Source organism: Propithecus coquereli, unplaced genomic scaffold (genome assembly GCF_000956105.1).
Source record: "Propithecus coquereli isolate 6110/MARCELLA unplaced genomic scaffold, Pcoq_1.0 Scaffold188, whole genome shotgun sequence".
NCBI lineage: Eukaryota > Metazoa > Chordata > Mammalia > Primates > Indriidae > Propithecus > Propithecus coquereli.
This window is the reverse complement of record NW_012143634.1, coordinates 1,253,411-1,277,141: the sequence shown is the minus strand read 5'-3', so window position 1 is coordinate 1,277,141 and position 23,731 is coordinate 1,253,411. Positions and strand designations below refer to the sequence as shown.

Genomic DNA, 23,731 nt, shown 5'->3' with positions numbered 1-23,731 from the left:
CCTGTCATTTGGTTCCAATTCCTGAAATATATTCAGGATTTATGCAGAATAAATCACATTCAACAAGTGATGGACAACCAACTATATGCCAGCCACTGTTCTAGGCATTGATGATAGACATGGCAGTGTATGAGATGAAATCCCTGTCCTTTGGGGACTTAAATTCTAGTGAAGCAAGACAGAGAGATCCCCAAATATAATTTATTTATATGAATAAGATAAAATAGAATAATATTTGGGAGGGGTAGGGAGTGGAAATATGGGGGTAGGGAAGATCAGAGTGCTTCTTTTGCTAAAATAGGGAAGGTGTCTAAGAGGGTGAGTTTTGTGCTTATTCCAGAATAATTAGATGAAATCAACTACGCAAAGATCTAGGAGTAGAACATTTCAGATCCAGAGAACAAGTGAAGGCTGCTGAATTGGGAATAACTTTGGCATGTTTATGGAACAAAAAGGCCAGTGTGGCTTTAGCAGAATGAGAGAATGGAAGAGTGGTAGTGTTAAGCTTAATGAAGTAAGCAGAACGAGATTGTACATGGACTTTAGGACATGGTAACAAGTTTATATATTGATTCTAAGTGTTACAGCTAGCCATTAGAGGATTTTAACCAAGAGAGGAATAGGTGCCGATTTAAACTTTAGAAAATGGATCTGGTTGCTTCGTGTAGAATGGATTACAAGGGGCAAGGTTAAAAATAAGGAGGACAAATTAGGAGGCAATTGCCATAGTACAGACCAACCTGGACAGAGATTTACCTGTGGAAGTGGAGAGAAGGGATCAAACTAGGGACCGTTGTGGAGCTAAAGCTCACAGGATTTGCTCATAGATTGTGTGGTAGGGTGAGAGGGGAAAAGGAACCAAGGAAAGATTGTTAACATATTTTGTTCTTCCTCCCTGATCTTTATTAATTTAAACATCGATCACCTCTATCATCTTTTCCATTCCCTACTCCAGACTCATCATCCTTGTCATCCTTCTAGACTCCTTCCAGTTTATCATTGTCCCTCTTAGTATTTGAAATGTTGGGCATTGACACTTGTATTACTTGTTATAAAGTTGTCTTGTGTTGAAATTGGATGCACAAAATTTGGGTGTTTTTCCACTTATAATTACTGGTCATACTGTTGTTCCTTGTGCATTCCTTTTTTCTTTTAAATCTAAATGCAGTTACATTCTTATCTGTACTCCATTTTACCCTGCACTACAAAATGTCTAATCATTTAAATCTTGATTGTATTCCTCATCATATTAACAGTTTTGCTCCCGTTTGAGTTGTCATGAGATGTGATTAGCAAGCTTTTTTTTTTTGTCATCACACTGATTGAAAATGTTAACCACAAGTCCAGACCCCTACACCTTGCTTTATAAGCTTACCTTTTAAAATACAGTCATTCGGCCATTGCTAAAAATGCAGCCAACATTACTCCCTTTCTGTCAGTTAATGAGTCTTTGCTTTACTATATACAGGGGTCTGGACTAGGCACTAAGGATTTCTAAGTATTTGGTATAGGTCCTGTCTTCAAGTCAGTGCATATAATTAGATTGAAAGAAATACAGTGATAGATCCACTGAATTCTTTCCAGCCCCTGAAATCAGAGAAGTGTTTTTAAGCTGTACATTCTAGGGAAGAATGTATTTTGTGTGAAGGGTGAAAAAGTGGAGGCAGAGAGAGGAGAAAAGAATAGCACCCAAAACCAGCTTAAGACCAAACTTTTGCACCATCAGAAAGATAACTCAGTTCATCCAGAAAATAATAGTATACATCCATACCATGTCCCTTAAATGCAACATAGTCATGTTCTCCTCCAGTAAAGGAATAAATCTCTGTTCTTCAGCTGAGCACCAGGCACAGTATTTGGCTTACATAGAAAGGCCCTATTGTATGAAAAATTCTAGTCTTCAACTATTAAAATCATACTCAGCATAGTATTCAGAGGAACTCAAACTCTCTAGGGGAATAGCAAGTGTATACTCACTCCAGGTCATCATCTTTTCCTCCAGTTCTCATTCTCTCCCCAACACTTACCTCCTTTGCCTCTGCCCCCTGACTTCCTTCCCTAATGTGTATTTTCATGATCTTAAATGTATATATGATACAACTCTGCTAAATGTATGTTGAAAACAATTGGTGGTACATTTTGGCTTGAGCACAATGTATGTGATGAGTAGTGGAATAAGAGGTAGCTGTGAAAGTTGCTTAGAGGCAGATCACACTTTGTATACCAAATTTAAGACTTTGTTGGAGAACTTTTGGTGGGTTTTTAATTAATATGATCTAATTTAGGTTTCATAAAGATCTTTCTAGCTGTTAAACTTTTGGGTGATAAGAGGAGTAAGTCAAAGATCCTTTGGCTTTTCAAGTCTGGGTTCTTAGATGATTTAGTAATAATGTTATTAATAGTTAATAAATCGAGTTTGGTGCTTAGCCAAGTACTGAGCAAAGTGCTTCCCAAACCATATCTCTGTTATTTCTTACAGCATCCCGAGGTCATCCAATTGGCTAAAGGTAGAGCCAAGATTTAAACCCGTGTCTATCTTATGTGAAAGCACTTTTATCTATGGCACATGACTTCACTTGGGGGCAAGTTTGAGAAGCCTATAAAAGAGTTGCATAGAGCTGGTTAGGAGAAGCTGACTGACCGGGGAGTCTTCTACCTAGTGATTTGTGATTGCCTTGAGAGGAAGAGAACGGGAGGAGTTGGGGACTGAACTTGGAAATGTGTCTATTTAAGAAAAGGAAATAGGTGAACTAGATAAAGATCAGAGGAGAGCATGGAGAATGTATTGTTACAGAAATAGAAAGGGGGTCTTTTCCCACAAGCACAGGTTTGTTGTAAAATTGTTATATCCATATCATTGCTTTGGTTCTCAAATCTAGTATCCTGCCAAAAAGTGAAGTGGTATTATTTTGTTCTGGCTTGTGAGCTGTGCCAGTTCTTAATAAACAGTTCTTCCTTGCCCTTCCTTCCCTCTGCTTTCTTTATCTCCTGTTCACGCTACCATCCACACAGTCTGGCTTTCCACCCTCAGTATGCCCAACACTTCTTTTCCTGAAGTTACCACCTCAGGAAAAGAAATAGGTTTAGACCACCTATTCTAAATATGCAAAGGCACAAATGTAAACTTGCTTTTAAAAATTTACCTTTTAAAGCTTTGCATGTGAAGTGCCTCAAATCTGACCCCTACTTACCTTATCAGCCATTTCTCCCACTGCTGCCTTTAAATGTGTGCTTGAATTGTTTTCTATTTATTTTTACCACTCTTATTTGCTATATTAAACCATCTTTAATATGAACTGCAAGTTTTATATCTCCCCTTTTTCCTTTGAGTCATCTTTTAATAAAGCATTAATTCTGTATATGTTGAGCATGTGAATTGTAGGCTATTTTAAAGGAAAAAATATCAATTAAATGTAAGGAGTGAAATGAAGAGGATATACAAACATAATCTTGCTTAACTCTCTCCCTGAATTGTTACTTTTAGTTCTTAAATACTGTGAATCTACAAATATATGCTTTTTAGGTTTTCATAGTTAAGTAATAAGTCCACCCAACCAAAAAGAATGTAAGCACAATTTACCTTGTGCCTTCTCATCTACTTACTCCCTCAGCTCTACCTAGTGTTTTCCATTCTTTCATTCAGTAAATATATGTTGTGGACTGAATTGGTACCCAGGTATTGTGCTAGGTAAAAAGGATTTGATCACTTCTGAGACTGCTCAAAATGAATGGAGAAACAGTCAAAGCATTAAAACATGTGATCGTTAATGATAGAGATCTTGGTAAGAAATAATGGAGCAGCACAGAGAAAGCCACTTCTGAGAGAGAGGCAGATTCAGGAAAGGCTTCACAGAATTACAACAGCTCCACAGTCTCATATCCTAAACCGTTTAGGCCAAATGTGTTTTGGAATTAAGAATTTTTTGGGTTTAGAAAGGTAATAGAGTGCATTTGTGATATATTTTACCTTCCCAGCAGGGTCTGTTGCAGTATCCTGGAATCAAACATATTAATATTTCTAAAGTAAAACATATAGATCGTCAAACTATAAATAGCCCCAGGTCATGTTTCAACACCAAACGAATTTATGTAAAATTTATGAAAATTTTGTGGGATTATAATAAGGGCTCATGAACCTATATTTGTAGTGGGTGATTTAATAATGGGAAATGGTGTTCTTTCCTGTTGTCACCTACTAATTCATTGTTATCATTTTGAGAATGAATTGCCTGTACTTCTTTAAGCAAGTCAGCATCCTCTTGTTTTTTCTTTTTGTACTTCCAAGTTCAGGCTGGGTCTTTAAGGGCCCTGAAATTCCATAAAGTCCTTTATCTGAGTAGTCATTTAGTAAATCTCTTCCAACTTCTACAACCTAGTCATTTTACTAAAATACACTAATCATCATATTCCACATTCTTCCAAATATCTCTTACATTGGCATGAGTCAAAAGAATATTCATTATCTTGACTATTTCTTTCATTTCATAATGCAGTGAACTCAACTTGAAAGTTCACAGCCTAACTCCTTAGGAAAATTTTAGTGGGAGCTTGGTGCATAACTTTCCCTTTCAGTTTCATTTAACCCATGCTTAAATGAACATAAACTTTTTCTACATACCTTACATATTGCAAATGAACTTAGTTTCTCCTTATTTAGACCAAATGTTTAAGTGTCTCTCTCGGGCTTAAGCCCTGCTGCTTGTGCATTCATATTAGCTAAAGAGTATAGATTTAAATTTTTGTTGCTAAAAATTTCAGGTAGACTTCACATTGGCAATAGCTGCTAATGAGAAGCCTTTACAATGTTTAATGTTTTTTAATAACGATCAAATTTTACAAGTTATCACTTGGTAGCAAGATGAAGCATTAACTGGAAGGCAGAAGATTCAGAGGCATGAATTGGAAGGTAGTTGCTGCAGTTCAGATGAGAAGCAAAAGTTAGAGGGTCAAATAGATAGCACTTTATTGATTGGTGGCAGAGACAAGAGAGAAATCTGTACTGCTGGACTTCGGTATGGGCCACACAGTGGAACGTTAATGCTTGTTGATGAAATTGGGGGTAAAGAGGAAATGGATTAGTTGTAGACAGTGATGATTACCAATTTGGCTTTACACATGCAGAACCTGAATACTTCCTATGAAGTTTAGGTAGAAATTTCTATCAGGTAGGCAGATGAATATATATGGTTCTATTGCTTAGAAAAGGAATCTGAGATATGTAGCTCTTTAGCTGGCTGATAGGTAACCACTGCTAAGGTTAAATTAGTTGTTGAGTTTTCTGAATCATTAGCTATTTTTAAAGTAGAGCAATGCCCACACAAATAAATGAATTTAGGAAGACTTTAAGGCTACTGATCTCTTCCTTTAATTCATTCAACTATGACAGTTTTTCCATGTTAAGATATCTTATTCTCCTTTAAAATATATGGAATTTACATATATAACATATTGCGGTACCTACCCCCCCAACTTGTTTATACTTTTTCCTCCAACTTTTATTTTGAAATGTTTTAAACCTACAAAAAACATTGAAAGAATAGTATAGCGAATACCTGTATAATCTCATCTAGCTTCCTCAGATAAGTTTTTGCTTCATTTACTTAGCAATCTCTATATGCACATATATACACACACGTACTTTTTTGGCTGAGTCATGTGAAAAAATAATTTGCAGACATTATGACATATCACCCCAAATACTTACATCCTGCATCTCTTAAGCATAAGGATATTCTCCTACATAACCACAATACTATTTACCATATCTAAGAAATATGAGATTCAATGGTATTACCTAATACACAGTCTACATTTAGATTTCTCGAACTGTTCAAAAATGTCCTAAGCTTTTGCCTCTCACCCCACTGCCCTAATCGAGACTGAGTCAAGGTTCACACTGAATTCTGTATGTAGTCATTGTGTCTTTAGTCTCTCTTAAATCTCTGAAAGTCTTTTATTATGACATTTTCTTTTTGAAGATGGCAGGCCTTTGTGTTGTGCAAGCTCCACATTCTAGATTAGTTTTCTCATAATTTTATTTGGGTAAATATTTTCCACAAGCATTATTGATGATGTTTACTTTTGGTAAACATCAGAATTATACATTCTAAAAATACTAATAACATATAAGCTAATAGTTGAGAGTAAATTCTTTAAAATTTCAACAATGCCAAGTCCATTGAAAACCACTCCGCCAAAACTTAATTTCTTGTCATATCATTGTCATTCTTTTACTGTCCTAAAAAGTGCTGTTCTTATATTTCAGTTTTTACATGTAACATCATATATGCACAATATTAATGTTTTATGTGTTTTCTCTGTGCATTTTGTGTATGTGTGATCAATATGTGTTACTTAGCTTTCTTTTTTCTTTTTTTTCCCTAAGTCTCTATAGTCTGTGTGATTTAATATCCCAGTAAAATATTACAAGAAGGGCAGCACTATGTAGTTGTAGTTGTCTGGCATCCAATCTGCCTTCGTATCTTGGCTTCTTCATTTACTAGCTGGGGGACTGTGGGCAAATTACTAAATTTATTAGTCTTTGTTTCCTCTTCTGAAAAATGGAGATAATAAATGTTTCTTTCTAATATAATGTTTATGACTATTATGTGGGTCTTAGCATAGGGTAAGTACTCAGTAATGGTAGTTGTAATTAATATTGATTATTTAAGAAACCCCGATGACTTTCTGTTTTTTTCTTTTTTAGAAAGTTAATATTCACAGACCTAGTACAGTGGTTCTCAAATGTGGGCAGTTTTGCCTCTCCCCACCCTCCTTCCCCAAGGGACATATGGCAGTCTCATGACTTAGGTGGGAGGGGTGCTACTAACATTTTCGGGTGGAGACTAGGGATGCTGCTAAACATGCTATGCACAGGACAGCTCCCACAACAAAGAATTATCCAGCCCAAAATACCAGTAATGCTGAGATTGAGAAACCCTGACCTAATAGAATTGAAACTAAATATCTTTCTTTTCAGTGTGTTAACTATTGTAGTTTGAGTTGGCACTCATCATACAATTTTTTCAAATTGAAAAACTTCAATTTAGTAATCATAATTATTTTAACACAATTTAAGAATTGGACATGTCATGTTCAAATAATATATTAGTTAACATTTCTTGAGCACTAACTGCCAGGCACAAATCTAAGTATTTTATATAACATATAACAGCACTGTAAGTATCCCCTTTTTATAGTTAAGGAAACTGAGGTGCAGAGAATAAGAAGTGTGTGTATGTAGCTGGAATTTGAACCTAGGCAATCTAGATCTAGAATCTTGCCCACTCTACAGATCTCTGTGGTCTCTTAAGGCTCTAATCATAAAAAACATGGTAATTTGTGAAGTTGATATCATACTAGTACCTATTGAAAAATATGCTACAAATCTCAGACATTGGTTTTAATTTGATCACTTATGAAGTAAAAGGTTTGTACTGGTTCTTACTTGCCTGATCATACGAATCAACTGGAACTTATTAAAATAGGCTTCTGGGCTCTATTCCTACAAAGTAAAGTCAAAGCTCTTTTGGAAGAACTCTGGGACTCTCTTTCACAGTGGCCTAGTAAATCTTATGATCAGATAAGTTAGGGACACCTTGATTAGATGATCTCTTTTAGAATTAAGAATTTTTTTGTTCCCTTTTCGTTCACACGTTAAGTTATTACCTTATCTATACAATATATACTTTATCACAAGTACGGAGTTTTAAAATGTAAATTAAAACAGACCATTATTAACTCCCTTTTCCCTTTGATTCTCACTTTTAAATGGATAAATAAGGTGTTATACAAATTTCTGGTCACACTCAGTTGTCCTAATAATGGATCAGAATTTTTTCCAACACTATGAGTAGATAATGGTAAAACGACAAAGACCATAGTTAGCATAGATCTAGTACTATAGTCTTGGTGGTCTTCCACTACTCCGTTGGGTTTAATATATCATACTTTTTGATAACATTGACCAAACAAAATCTAAAAATTCTAAAACTCTGCATTCTCATGGTTAACATATATTTGCTTTCATGCTTGTTTTTTCCAACTGGCAGTTTAAAGTTCTTAAGATACTAATTTTGTCATTGACTGAGACCTTGATTTTCAGCCATGTGATTGGTTTAAATGAAACTGTTAGATATGTTATGTGGCATTCAGGTACCCACTGTTGTCCTAAGAGAACACAATCCTGGAGTGACAGGTGCAAGAGAGTTTTGGGGGCTCATGTGTTGGGTCACTTTTCCTGCATGGCCTCTTCAGTAAGAGAGACTGGGCAGAGCAAGGCACCTCTTGGTGTTCTTTAATTTGTCATCTGCTTCTTATTGGCTGAAATTGTTACCATAAAGAATGTAAAAGTTCCGTATCAAGTTAACCCATGTTTTATCTATCACCACACTGATATTTGGAAACTTACTTTGGAAACTGAATCAAGTTGCCACTAGAATGTCAGAGTGTACCCAGTGTTGTCTTAACTTTGTTGTAATCTAGTATTATGGTTTCATTCCTATTATTCTCTTGCCCCAGAAACCTCATCCTAAGATTAAAATCTTATAAGAACAGTTGTTCGTTCCTTAAATAATCCCCACACTACCTTCTGATGGCATTCTTTCTGCACAGAAGGTGCCTTCCCCCACCTCTCCTTCCTGTTCACATCTAAATTAATATATTCAAATTCAGAAATTTCGGCTTCTGTAATTTCCACCTCCCTTCACCTGAAGATAATCTCTTTTCTTTTAGTATCCATGGCATAATTCATCTATCTTTTGCCTAATATTCTAATGTATTGATTCATAAATATATTGTGCATTAATTGCTCATAAATAAAGCTCTCAATTGTTTGTCCTTATATTATTTTCTTCAGTTCTCTTGTTCTAATTTTGCAAGTAATTTTCATTCTATCCCCTATGTGAAGTCCTTGTCTAAAATTCTATCCCTCTTTAGGCTGCTTCTTTGCAGACCGGTGTTTGGTTGGATTAGATTCTCCTATATAACCTCAGATGTGCCAAACCCTCAGTCACCCTCTTCCTCGTGGTTTTCTTCCGGTCTAGAGCTTTCTTTATTCCCTGCCTTTTTGTGTAATCTTTCATCCAAACAGCTAAAAAGAGGTCTTGGGTCCTAAAACCATGCTAATCCTTAAAAGTCAAAGAATTCCCTGCTTCTCTAGCTGCTGAAATCATTTCTGCCCCTCTTCCTAAAGTACCTTTATATAAAATAGCATTTTCCATCTTCTCCATTTTTATACCTTTTGCAAGTGATTTATTCTTTTGTTTTTAGCAAATTGAATTCTTAATTGCTATGACATAAACTTATTAAAATTCAGCAAAACTAAAATGAAGGGGAAATAAAAACCCTGATTGTGTTAGGCTTTTATTTTTTTAGCTCTTTGATACACTCAGACATTGTCTTGGTATGAAATCAAAAGTCTAGGGTTAAAGCAGAACAGGTTACTATTAAGTCTTGAATATTATATCTGTATCTTCCCTAAATCTCTGTATTTTCTATTTTTCCCTATCCTTCAATTAAATCACATCCTTTCTTTAGGACCTGCTCATTGCTGTGGACTCCATAAGAGCCTGTGTCTCTCTAAATTTTCCTTCTGTTCCAACTGCTGCCTTTTGAAAATGGGAAGGAACAGAAAATTTCAATGTTAAAGAAAAGAATAAGGGCAAAGAGAAACCACGGTTGTGTTATTCGCTGTCAGATAAGATTAATAGAACTGTCAGTTTTCTAAGATTTCAGTATCACACAAAATAAAAATTCTGGAACTATGATTCCAAAAGGACTATTCATGGCTTACTATTTACTCCTAGCAACCTTAACTCTGATGCTTTATTATTTGCAAAAGGCAGTATATTGCCTTTTTCTAGATGAAACTACCAAAATAACCATATGTTATAAACTGCAGTCTAATTACCAAAGGTGTCAGTAGCGTTGGAGATGAAAGTTCATCTGCTGAGTAAAGAGTGGAATAATACTCCACAAAACCAAGACTCCGTGTTTGAAAAAAAAACTGTGCTGACTGAGCCCAAGAATCTCATCTTCATAAGGGAGGAGGGGGGAGTGGGTGAGAATAAGACATAAAAAGAGACCAAAAAGAAGAGAGTACAGTGTTGACATAGTGAGGAGAAGCTTGAGATTGTCTGCTTTTAAAAACTCCTAGCTCAACTACTTGAATAGCTTTATGACATCAGACAAATTTAGCTTCCCTGAGCCCATGTTTCCCCATTTGTAAGATAGAGATAACCCTCCTACACAGGGTTGTTAAGAGGTGTAATTGCCATAATGTATGTGAAATAGCGAAGACGTACCTCCTGTCTGGTTCTTTTTTTTAATTTATATATTTTTATTTTATTTCATTATTCTCGTTTACCCATATGGAAGCACAATTGAGTTTGAAATCTTCTAAAGGTATCTGCAGAGTTTTAGGTATTATTTTCCTGTAAAAGTGACCTTATTTTGAAGCCCTACTTGGAAAACTTGTTCAGTAAGATCTGTGCTTTCAGAGGTAAATTGTATGGGACATGGAGAGGGAAAAAGAGCAGCTGCTGTTCAAGAGCTAGCTTCTCTTCATAGTCTGAATTATATTCTCTCTCTTTTTACCATGATCTGAATTTTTACTTGCTACCTCCCCTGGCACCCTACATATGCACCCATGCACACACAAAGAGCTAGCTGTCCTAGCTTTGACATGCAACCACAGTCTAAAAGCATTGGGGTTTTTTTGCTTTTGTTTGTTTGTTTTCCTGAAGAAGTTAAACATGCAGGAATGGCTAAAGCCAAGCCGAGAGTGAAATCCTTAAGGAACTGGCTTACAACTATGAAGTTGATACTGTTTTACATTTGTTAAATAAGTTAACAGGTTTTACATGTTTTCAGTTACTTCACACACACACCCCCCCCCGTTAATATACATGGATCCTGATAAATAACAATACTTTAACCTAGTAACTTATAAAATAGTAAGGAAGTATAAATTAAGACAAGTTAAATATTCTATTACTTAAATTTTGAGTTTTAATTGTTTAGTAATCATGTTTGTTAAGCACCTAATATATGCCAGGCACTCTCCTAGGCAGCGAGTAGATTAGTAGACAGCATAAATAAAATAGATACTACCTTTTCTTTCAAGACAACATTCAGTTGCTAAACACATTTCTTTTCCTTTTGGGCATTTTCATTATCTCTAAATTTTAGAGCTGAAAAGCGCCTTAGTGATCATCTAGTCCAACCTCTGTCCAAATGGAGAACCTGAGCCACTAAGAGTCACAGGAGAGTAAGAGAATTTAGCAGACAATTCCAAGTAATGACAGCAAACTATAGGAAAATCAGCAGAAATTGTGAGAATTCACTATGTTGTTAGCATCATGGGTTTAGAAAAGGTATAAATTATAAGGAAAGTATAATTGTTAATATAAATAGATTCTACTGTATTCTCTTCAAGTTAAAATGAAGAAATAAATGTCTTTTTTTTCTTCTTAAGTGCTATAGTTAAACCAATTCTGCATCCTGTAGTGAGTAAATCCATGTTTTCTGCTTATAAACTCAAAGAGTTTCAAAGACAACTGTACAGATAATGCTGTTAATGAGTGTCTAGATAGTATTGATTAAAAATAATTTGCCTTCCTGCCTTCCTAGAATCATAGCAGTTCAGATCTGGAATTCAGACCCTTATTTCAAGGATGTGGAAATTGACTCCCAGAGAGGTTATCTGACTTGCCCAAATAAGAGCCAAAATTAGCAACTCACATTTAAGCAGAGGGTCTGTTTTTATATATTAAGACTATTATATTTTGATATTCAGATATCAGTTTTTCACAAGTTTAAATGATTTCATATTGTCATCATCAGACCTGCTGAGCATTGCCTTATTTTTTAAATCTGAGAATATCTGAGAAATTGAAAAAGAAACATTATGAAGTCATAGACATTAGAACCAAGTCTCTTGGCATTGTTTCTAATTGGTATATCTTTTATGCTAAAATTCAGTACTCTGTTGCTGGTCACAAATAATTTTTCCCCCACATTTAGGTATTGTCTTCTGAGAACTCTGAAGCAATGTCAGACATTGAGGGAAGCTCTTATTGCTGCAGGAAAAGAGATTATATGGCATGGGCGGACAAAAGAAGAACCAGCTCATTACTGTAGCATTTGTGAGGTAAGTAACTGTTATCCACAGTTGTTTTATAAAGCCTCTTACCTCTTCACTTTGAGTTTCTCTTTAGTTATTAAGTTTATTTATACTTTTATGTAATGTATTTTGCAGAAATTAACGTTGTGTCCAATTATGTTATTGTTACTTAGCAATCATATTAACATTTAATATGATACAATATTTCACTGTGAATTAACCTTAAAAGTATCTACTACATAGTCATTTATCTGGTAGATCTTTAACAGATGATAATCAGCAAGAAGTTTAGTCTGAGATTTTAAACTGGGAACAATCTGGATGTACACAGATGCCAGTAAACTGGATGTAGTTCAGTATAGCTCCAGGCAGATACATGTTTAGTTCTCTCTGGTGCAATTAACAATACATTTGTCAATCTTCTGTGGCCAAAGCTTGCAAGAGGCCTGCTTTGAAGAAGCTTGAATTCTACTTGGGGAAGACAAATTATAAACAGCTAATTATAATGTACATGAGACTGTGATGAATGTGAAGCTGGACTTCTAATTGTTATGATAACACCGAGGGAGGAAAAATAACCTGATTTTTCCTTCTAGAGTTCATAGAGTTCACAACAGTGTTAACATTTGAGTCCATTCTTGAAAGATGAGTATGATTTCATCAGACTAAAAAATGGTGAGAATTGGAGGTGGTCTGTAGGAAAAATATGAGAGTAGGAAAATGGAATGGTTTCAGAAAATGATGAATGTGTTCCAGTGTGACTGGAACACAGACTGTGCAAATTTTACTCATAAGTCTAGGTGGTATGTAGCTTGCAGTGCATCTTGAATGGTTTTAAGGAATTTGATACTCAGAAGTCATTGAAGCCATCAAAAAGTTTTGAGCAGGTGACTAATACATGTGTTTCAGAGAGAAACGTGGTTGGAGAGGATAGAGAGTATAACCTATTGTAGTCTTAAGTAAGCATTGTTGTCTCAAGGGCTAGACTAGCACCTGGCAGTGGGAATATTAAAGAGGGGGAAGAATTCAAAAATACTTAAAGGGCCAGGTGCAGTGGCTCACACCTGTAATCCTAGCACTTTGGGAGGCCAAGGCAGGAGGATCACTTGAGCCCAGGAATTTGAGACCAGCATGGGCAATCTAACGAGACCCAGGCTATCTCCAAAAAAAGCAGAAAAATTAACCAGGTGTGGTGTGCACAGCTATAGTCCCAGCTACTGGGAAGGCTGAGGCAGGAGGATCGCTTGAGCCCTGAAGTTTGAGGTTGCAGCAAGCTATGGATGACGCCACTGCACTGTAGCCCAGGCAACAGAACGAGACCCTGTCTCAAAAACAAAACAAAACAAAAAAAATTAAAGGATAAAATGAGCAAGACAACTCATTAAACAGCAGAAGTAAGGGCCAAGTTGAAGAATGCTCAAAAATTTTCTGGCTTAGATCACCAGGTTCTTGTTGCTCATGGAAAACGTAGTGAACTCTGGCATTTTAACTAAGTGTTCAAAGAAGACACGAAATCATGAGAGTTTTCTGTCATTGAAGAAATTCAAGGATAAGCCAAAGATGTGGATATTGATAGTATTATTCCAAACCTTGAAATTCTGTAATTCTGACATTGACCTTTATTTGAAATGATTGAATCTGTTGACTTTTTTAATGTTGTATCACCTGGCCAAAGTAAGTCATTAGGAGATCAGATAGATTCCAGTTAGGTGTTATTCCTTATTCTGCCTGAACCTCAGCAACTCATCAATCTTTCTATATAAGATAGAAGTATTATTTGTAAAATCACGCTATGCTCATGAATACATTTTTTATTTATACTCTTACTCCTTAACATAACACTGTCACTTACCTGTCAGTTTCTTCATCTGTAAATAATCCAGTTCATTCCACCAGTGTGTTTTAAGGTTTGGCTGAGCAGTAGGCACTATGACACGCTCTGGCAATGAAAAGATTAGTAAAACACAATCTTTATCTTTGAGGAGCTCAGTCTGTGGGGGAAGACAAACATCCATACACAGTACACTGTGATGAGGACTATCATGGAGAAGTAAAAGGAAAATAATGATCACTTGCATCTGATTGTATAATGTTTTGAATTTAAAATAAAAATAGGCTGACCTTCATCAAACTTTCAAATTAGGCTTTGCCAGTGGTTGTCATGAGTATGTCATTCCCTTATGTAACCCCCCTAAATATGCATTACCACCATATATTTGGGTTTGGTGCAGAATAAACCTGGTCTATTAAAGATTCTCAAACACAGCTGTGTTTTTCTTAGTAGTTACTCTTAACTAGAGATCACCGTCCACAATTCCACAATTCAAGTGGAATTCCATGATTATACTAAAGCAATACAATAAATACCACCATCCTTATTGAATGCATTTTTTTCTTGTATAAAACAGGTGGAGGTTTTTGATCTGCTTTTTGTCACTAATGAGAGTAATTCTCGAAAGACCTACATAGTACATTGCCAAGATTGTGCACGAAAAACTAGTGGAAACCTGGAAAATTTTGTGGTGCTAGAACAGTACAAAATGGAGGACCTGATGCAAGTCTATGACCAATTTACATTAGTAAGTGAAATCAACATGTGAGTACATAGTTAGCTGGGTTTGAAGCAGTAGTGTTTGCTCTGCCAGCTGATAAATAGGAGGTAATGAAATATTTAAATTTTCCTTTGGCTCATTAGATACTGCATGAGGGTATATTCATATCATTCCCCCCCTCCTTTACTTCCAAGTATTTATTCCTATGAAATTGGCATATATAATTTTCGCTTTTCTTCCTGGGTGAGACCAGCCTAAATAATGTTACAATTACATTTTAAAGTCTTCTTTTGCTTTAGATAGAACACTGTCGTATCTTTTATGTCATTTGATCTCAGTTGATAAAATGTTTGTGTACATAGGTTATTAGTGCCCACAAAATGAATCAGTAAGTGTGCTTTTAAATATACTTCTGCTTTTAGAGCTAATTGTATTTGTTTAAAATTTTGTCCTTGCCAGAAGTATTAACTTCATGGGAATATTTGATGGAGCTTAACTTCCTGGTACGTTATATAACCTTATGAAATTCAACTACACTTACAAATTGCACACAGTTTTTAACAGCAGATACTTAGGGGGAAACATTTTACTCTAGCAGATCAATAGCTTTATGAATAGAAACACAGACATAATTTATGAATTGTTGATTTCTCCGGTACTTTTCTCTCACACATTTGTGATCAGAAACTGACTTTTTGAAATTTAGTGCCTGATATTTTCACTTGAATGGTCTTCAATATTGCTTCAAGAAGAAGAAAATTATCTGAAATATGTTGAACAAAATATATTATCTAGCTGAGATAGGATCTGAAAGCAGTCACTAGTGAAATTGTAATTGATTTGTTAAATTATTTTTCCAAAAGCCTTTTTTTAAAGCAATCTAAAAAAAATACTGAACTTAAGAACATTCCAAGAGTTTTTGACTAATTGGTGAAGTGGTACAGAAGATTGCAGCTATAACTGAGTAGGGTGTAATGATCTTAGACTCTTAGGAAAATTGGCCAGGTGGGAGATATAAAGGAGATCATACCTCTGTGCTGTTTAGGAGTCTGTTGAACTTTCTTGAGAGTTATTTCCCCTAACTTCGTAAGCAGGCTGTGTGTGTAGCCATGAGCTAGGGAACACTATTAATAATTTGTATATCAAAATAACCTACCTTACTTTCTTTCAGGCTCCTCCATTACCATCCGCCTCATCTTGATGTTGTTCCATGGACATTAAATGAGACCTTTTCTGCTATTCAGGAAGTAACCCAGTTCTGTACCACTGGTTTTTGTAGCTATCTCGTAAGGCTGCTGGCTGAAAACTGTGTCTATGCAACCTTCCAAGTGCGGAGTGTCAACCAACTGGACGGGGGAGAGTACTGCTCCTACTCCAGGACTCTCACAAAGCTAATCAGCTGTTCTTCAGAAAAAAAAATAATAATTTCCATGTTTTGTATATATCTGACAAAACTGGCAACATCATACAGACTACTGACTTGAAGACAACCTCTTTTATATTTCTCTATTTCTGGGCTGATGAATTTATTTTCATCTATCTTTTCCCCCTTCAGAATTTTCCTTGGAAAAAAATACTAGCCTAGCTGGTCATTTCTTTGTAAGGTAGTTAGCAATTTTAAGTCTTTTCTTTGGTCAACTTTTTTTTAATGTGAAAAATTAGGTAAGAAACTTTTTTACTGCTTTTATGTTTTTCTGTCTTGTTTTGAAACCATGATGGTTATACTTTTGGTTCCTAAATAAAACATTAAAAAAATTAACAGCCAAGTCACAAAGATAATGGATTGCACATAGACTAAGGAATAAACTTCAGATTTGTGATTTTTGTTTCTAATCTTGATGTAAATTTACACTATTTATAAATACATATTTATTGCTTGAAAATATTTGTGAATGGAATGCTGTTATTTTTTCCAGATTTACCTGCCATTGAAATTTTAAGGAGTTCTGTAATTTCAAACACTACTCCTATTACATTTTCTATGTGTAAATAAAACTGCTTAGCATTGTACAGAAACTTTTATTAAAATTGTTTAATGTTTAAAGAGTTTTCTATTGTTTGAGTTTTAAAGACTTTATGTACAGTGCCCAGTTTTTGTTCATTTTTCAAATCTGATTATATATATTTTATATATACTTATGTATGTATATATAATATATATAGAAATCTGGATATATATGTATAAAGATTTAGAACTTAAATTTTTCTCGTTTTAAGTTTCACATCTATGGTAGATTTTTGAGGTGTCTACTGTAAAGTATTGCTTACAAAAGTATGATTATTTTTAAAGAAATATATATGGTATGTATCCTCAAGACCTAAAATGTCAGACTGGTTTATTGTTAAGTTGCAATTACTGCAATGACAGACCAATAAACAATTGCTGCCAAAAAGTAGTATAATAGTAGAAAACAAATAGTAATTGAACTTAAGATTTTAAAGGGAATGTTACATGGGCTTGACAAATCCTGTACATCACTTAGTGGCATTATATGTGGAAAAAGGGATTCAGGATGAAAGGCTCTATTTTAGAATGCAAATAAATTAAGAGACTTATTTTTTAATGTTAGGCAATTTTGAAATATCATACTTTCCTGCTTGCATGACATGATTTGGGAGATGGGGTGCTGCAAATTCCATATCACTAGTATTATATAGCAAGCTATATTAGCATTCACAAATCACTGCTAATTAATGATAGTATTTCATTTAATAATAATGGCACCTTGCATTTGTTACCTCCATTTTCTGGAGCATTTAGCACATACTCTGATTTTATCGTATTCTTCCTACGAATTTTCCAGGAAGCATTAGTGAAGAAGCATAGAGAATGCTATACATCAAGTTTTATATATATGACTTAAGGGAGTCTATATCCTATCTGGTGAAATGCTGTGCTGATTGCATTAATCAAGTACTCTTTCAGACAGTTTTGAGTATGTTGACCTCCTAGAAACAGTTTGAAAGCTGAACGCATGGAGATGTTTTATTCAATTAGTTAATAATTTGATAAATATTGAATACTGGAAGCAATCATCTCTTATTTATAATTTCAGAAGGAAATAATTTCAGATCTATTTTAGTTATGGAGCAAGAGTACTTGTCTAAGTGCTGCTCAGGATGTTTAACCACTAATATTTTTAAGTGGTTTTCTTGTAAAATCTCCTAGCCCGAGGTCATTGAGAATAAAATAAGACAAACATTTTTGTAAACAAAAATTGCAAGCCAACCATCAAGAAGCAAAGATTGTAAGAATGCTAAAGCTATATACCTAAATGTCTTAAGCTGTTCTAGTTTATCTTTCTGACACAGAGTCTTATTTTTTATCATTTTAAGGTAGTTTATTGCCAAGATTAATACATTATCTGATGTTTAAGAGAAATTTAGTGTAATTCATATTTGGATTATATGTCAAGAATAATAATTGTTTGGGAGCTTAGTCTTTGGGGAGTAGAAATCAAACACATGAACATTACTCTGAAGTATGTTCTATGTAAACTGCTTTCTTTTCATCAATTTATTTTTTTTCCTTTTACCGTTTGTATAGGTAAGTCCTGTTAAGGCACACTCTATCCAAGTGCCTTAATCATGAAACAAGTTTGCGTCGTAGCACGCACATTGTTTAGAGAAACACAAAATGCATTTTAAAAAAGGTGTTGATTCAGAAAATGGGAACTAAATCATATTCTTTTCTCATTGTTACAAGTTAAATAGGAACTCTTAACTATTAATACCATCAGTATAGCAATTCAACTTAGTAAGTAAAATCCATAAAAAAATGTTGGCTTCTGCTTATTGAAATAAAATCTAAGTCACTTTTCCAAAGTAGTAAATTGACAGGGCCTTCAAAATACTAGTAATTGGTCAACTGAAATTTAAGATCGCATATTATCATGAGTTCAACTTAAGTGTCTGCTTCTTAGAGGGAACCTGGCTACAAAATTTTTAAGTTATTGTCATGTGGATTTTCATCCAATCATCATTTATTTAGCACCTCCTAGAAACTGTGAACAAGATGTGATCCCTACCTTCTACCTTCCATACACACATCTAAGATGGAAGATTCATGTAAATATATCATGCAAAACCTAGAGGAGGTAACAAGAAGGGTGAGTAGTATCGGGCCTTGCATTTCAGCAGGGGTTACATCATCACACCTTACGGAACAGGGTTTGGAAACTTCAAGTAGTTTGGCCGAAGGGGTTGAAGGTGTGTTAAAAGACAGCTGGAGAGGTAGGAAGGACTTTAATGTTGGAAAACCTCCTGTGCGGTGGGAGATATCTAGACTTTATCCTGTAGTTGATATGAAACCATACACTGGATTTAAACAAAAGAACAGCATTGGAATTTTTACTAGTCTTCCTATGTGTTTTAACACATCCCATCTATCCTCTATATTGCTGCCAGAATATTTCTAAAGCACAGAAATTCAAGGAAGAGATGATTCGGGCTTGAATTTTGGACATTCTGTAGATAGAAGTAAGAGCAAAGATTTGGAAGACAAAAGTCTGCAGACTCATTAGATGTCTTCCAGATGGGTGAGTGTGCTTCTAAGCAGAATAGAAAATACAGAAGAAGCCTGAAGGGCATCTAATTTGTTTAAAAAGTAGCAGTTGGATATGCTGGTCTGGAATAGGGAGTGGCCTGGACCCGAAGCATGTATCTGTCGCTTGAGGCGGTGCTTAAAGACAGTAAGATCATACAGGAACTGTCTTAACCAAATGAGGAGAGAAGTGGACCAAATATCCTCTAAGATACCGGTCCATGGCCTGTTAGGGAGCGGCTGCAGAGTTCTGCTCTCCCCACCACCATCTGTGGAAAAATTGTCTTCCATGAAACTTAGGAACACATTCATGTTTAAAAGAAACTTTTCATTTTGAATATTTCTTTAACAGGATCAAGATGTCTTTAAATTTGATAAACCTATAATTAGGCTGACCAGATCTTTTATAGTCCAAACCAGGACACCTTTGAGATTGAAAGAGGGCATTATTAATAATTGAACTGGGCAATAACCAGAAAATGAGACTGTTCTGGACACGCTTGGATGTGTGACATAGTGTTTAAGTTATCTTTGGAAGAAGCATTTGGGGAGTAGTATTTACCTCCTCCCAACATCATACTCGAAGATTTTTGCACTCTTAGAATGGAAAGGACTCATGAGTTTAAGTGCAGTAGGACCCACAATTGTGGTTGAAACAGGTGGGAATTATCAGGGTTAAGATGCATACAATGAGTTAGAAAGTGGAAATAACAGGAAATGGAAATTCCTGTTAAGACAGTGATATCTGCTGAGTTTTTCTCATCCTAAAATCAAATAATCCAACTTGAAAAAATGTGAGAAGAAAATGAATAGAATATTCTTGATGTAAAGGTTATTAATGTGCATTTTTCTAAACTCTTGGTCTGACTAACACCAGTCTAGTTTAAGATAGGAATCTGATTTAACATTCAAAGTATGATTTTTAAGTGTCAATTTGAAAAAAAGATGTAGTCACTGTTTTCTCAGGGCCTTGAAACCGCTCAGTGTCGAGTGGTTTACTTCCAAGTGATTAAACATGTTTTAATATGAACTGACAGGAAGATTCTAATGAACATAAGGACTATCCTAATGCATTTAAATTAATTATAAGTGTGTGTGTGTGTGTGTGTGTGTGTGTGTGTGTGTGTGTGAGTGATGACTTCAAATAGATTGAAGGTATGAGGAACACAAAGCAATACTCTAAACCACACTGACTCAAAAATGCCTGGCTAGAACATCTATTAAAAAGAAGGGACAAAAGAGAAAGTGTACTGATTTTGTAGGCTTGTATAGTTAATTGTAGTTAACCATTAACTTTAGCTCACTATCGGTGGTAGAATAATACATTTGACAGAGTGAAACTAGATAATGTTATCTTTAGAAAACTAGATATAATGATTTAAATGCCATTATCTTTCATTAAATGTACCCAGATGCAACTTTTGAGATGACTGCATGTGGAGAGGAATCTTTGTCTAATAAATAGAAATCAGTACCCAAATCCATGATCTATAGTCAACAAGATTTTCTGGGTTGAGGTACTGAAAACATTTGAGGGGCAAATTCGAAACTGCATGACATACTGATGCATCAGAAGTTTTAGGAAAAAAAAACTACCAAAGATTTGAAAATACAACTTATGTGTACAAACCTAGATAGTTTAAAAATACTGGTCAGCCTGCAAATTACCCTTTCAAAAATCATTCTAAATCAAATGGAGGTTGTAATTCATGAATTAGAATTCTTCTCTAAGACTCTCCATCTGCTCCTCCAGAAAAGGTCAGCTGCTTAAAGTTTCATGAATAAGGGCCCATTGAAGAGCTGCATGTGAACAGTAGGTAATCTGCTAGCTAACCTGGAAAAGCCAAGCATGCCAGCACTCTGCAACTTGCTTTTAAGCTTGCTTCTGCCTCTGTCTAGCTCACTCCCTCTCATTTCTTGTTCTTGCCTTTTATCCCCTCTTCCCTCCCAATTCAACTCTTCAGTTATTCCCATTAAATAATCATGACATAATAGAATACTTAAATTTTGTTGAAGCTTTTTATTATAATTTTATAAACTTTGTATTAAAGTATAACATGCACGAAGTGCACAAATCATAAGAGTACAGCTTGATGAGTTATTACAAAGCCAACACCCACATTAACCACCAGCCATGTAAAGAAATAGAACATGACCAGCCTCCCATGAGCCCCCTTGTTCATCTTCCCTGTTACTACACCCTCCCCAAAGGTAACTGTCATCCTGGCCTCTAATACCATAAATTACTTTCAACCTTTTTGAACTTCATATACCGTATGTACTCATTTGTTTATGGCTGCTTTCATATTTGCTTTCTCTTTCACATAGACACATTTTTATTTATTATTGTTGAGCCATTTAAAAGTTAGTTGCAGATTTCATGATGTTTTGTCCCTGAATATTCAACAATGCATTTCATAAAAGTACAAAATCTAAAAAATGTCATTACGTATCTAAGAATAGTTCCAGTATCATCTAATACCCAGTTCAAATTAAAATTTCCTCAGTTGTCCTCAAAAATGTCTTTCTGTTTGGCCTTTTTTCTTGTTGTTGAGCCAAGATCCAATCAAGACTGATGCATTGTATTTTGTTTTTATTTCTATTTCATCTCCACTGTCCCCCTTTCCTTGTTTTTTTGTTTTTTGTTTTTTTTTTTTTTGAGACAGAGTCTGGCTCTGTTGCCCGGGCTAGAGTGCCGTGGCGTCAGCCTAGCTCACAGCAACCTCAAACTCCTGGGCTCAAGCGATCCTACTGCCTCAGCCTCCCAAGTAGCTGGGACTACAGGCATGCACCACCATGCCCGGCTAATTTATATATATTTTTTTTTAGTTGTCCAGCTAATTTTCTATTTTTTAGTAGAGACGGGGTCTCGCTCTTGCTCAGGCTGGTCTCGAACTCCTGAGCTCAAACAATCCGCCCGCCTTGGCCTCCCAGACTGCTAGGATTACAGGCGTGAGCCACCGCGCCAGCCTTTCCTTGTTTTTTATGACATTGATTTAAGAGTCCAGTATATTGTCTTTTACAGACTGTCCTGCATTCAGTATTTGTCTGATTGTTTCCTCACGGCGTCATTTAACTTAGGAGATGCTTACCATCAATGGTGTTGTATACCTGATAGTGTGTCCAGTAGGAGGCACATTGTCACATTGTCTCACTCTTTGTGATGCTGTTTGATCATTTGGTTAAGGCAGTGACTGCCAGATATTTCTACCAAAAATGTGCATTTTTCACTTTCTGAGTAAGTTATTTGTGGGGGTGATTCCTTGGCACCATGCAAATATCTTATCCTCAACAACATTTTACTTAATATTTTAACCCGTTGATCATTTTTGACTGAATTGGGGGTTGAAAATGCTAATTTTCTAATTCTGTTATTCTGGCTGTGTTAGCTGGTACTCTTCTCTATAGAAGAGGGTCTGTTATTTTTCTTTTTTTTCTCTGAATATTACTGTGGACTAATGGATTTTTCAAAGTTTTACAATCAATTACAGTCATTACACTTTTTTCATGCTGAAATTGTCTCAAGCTGGCTTCTGTGTCCTTCTGACATACTTCTCATAAGTCTATCAGCTCTTCTTACTTTCTAGCACAAGGTGTCCCAGGCTCACTTTCTCACCTTGTATTTTTTCCACCTCAGCCTTGGGACCACTCATTTCTCAAAAGACCTCATTTTTTTTTTTTTTTTTTTTTTTTTAGTTTAAAAAGATATTTAGAAACTAAGATCTGGGTGCCATGTGTATTGTTACTGTGGTATCGTTTTTAAGCCTTTTTTGTAGACAGTTATTTTTAAAAAATTGAGTTCATATTGATATTTTTAATTCACACTTAATGTACAGGATTTTACCTTTTATATTTTTCCCCTCTTACATGCAAAGTCTTGTTTTCTAATAACATTGATATATTTATTTGTTTTATCCTACAATAAATATAAAAGTTTTAAAAATTATAATACCCGGTATTATTACCAGTCAAAAACCTACAGATGTTTGAGATTTCTCTGCAATTGTTTGAGAGTTAAGACTATATACCACTAAGGTTGAAACACTGTGTTCAAAAGTTACTTATAATTTCCTTGTGTCTGTGTGGTTATGTTACTAATTTGATATATAATTAGGTTATTTTTTCTATTTTGTACTTTATGGTTTGCTTTTTTCTTTTGATTTAACTTTATTCTCAAAATATATGACATGTGGTTCAAAATGCAAGACTATAATAAAAGGTACTTTCAGAGAAGACTTGCCCTTTCACCTTCAAATTGGCTCCACCCACCATTCATTAGCTCATATTTCCATTTCCTTTTTGTAAAAGTAAATTTATACATATAGTCTTATTCCTCTTTTTTTACACAAGATATAGCATGCTGTATACATTATTTGACACCTTGATTTTTTTTATTGAATATATCCTAAAAATCATCACATAGCAATTCATTGGTGCTCCATTGTTGTATGCATGTACCATTTCCTAATGGTAGACATTTGCGGTGTTTCCAATCTTTTGCTCTTTCAAATC

The 23,731-nt window shown here is 35.1% G+C and overlaps 1 protein-coding gene across 4 annotated transcripts in view; it reads left to right on the top strand.

Annotated features, from left to right (window-relative positions):
* The window catches only part of KDM6A (lysine (K)-specific demethylase 6A), a 195,830-nt gene extending 178,752 nt beyond the window's left edge, over window positions 1-17,078 (top strand). For all 4 annotated transcript variants that reach the window (XM_012642815.1, XM_012642813.1, XM_012642814.1 and 1 more), the window contains 3 exons: window positions 12,025-12,151; window positions 14,533-14,703; window positions 15,848-17,078. In XM_012642815.1, coding sequence (XP_012498269.1) covers window positions 12,025-12,151; window positions 14,533-14,703; window positions 15,848-15,877 — 328 coding nt within the window. In that variant the 3' untranslated portion in view covers window positions 15,878-17,078. The remainder of the gene's footprint in view (window positions 1-12,024; window positions 12,152-14,532; window positions 14,704-15,847) is intronic.
* Window positions 17,079-23,731: the final 6,653 nt, after the last annotated feature.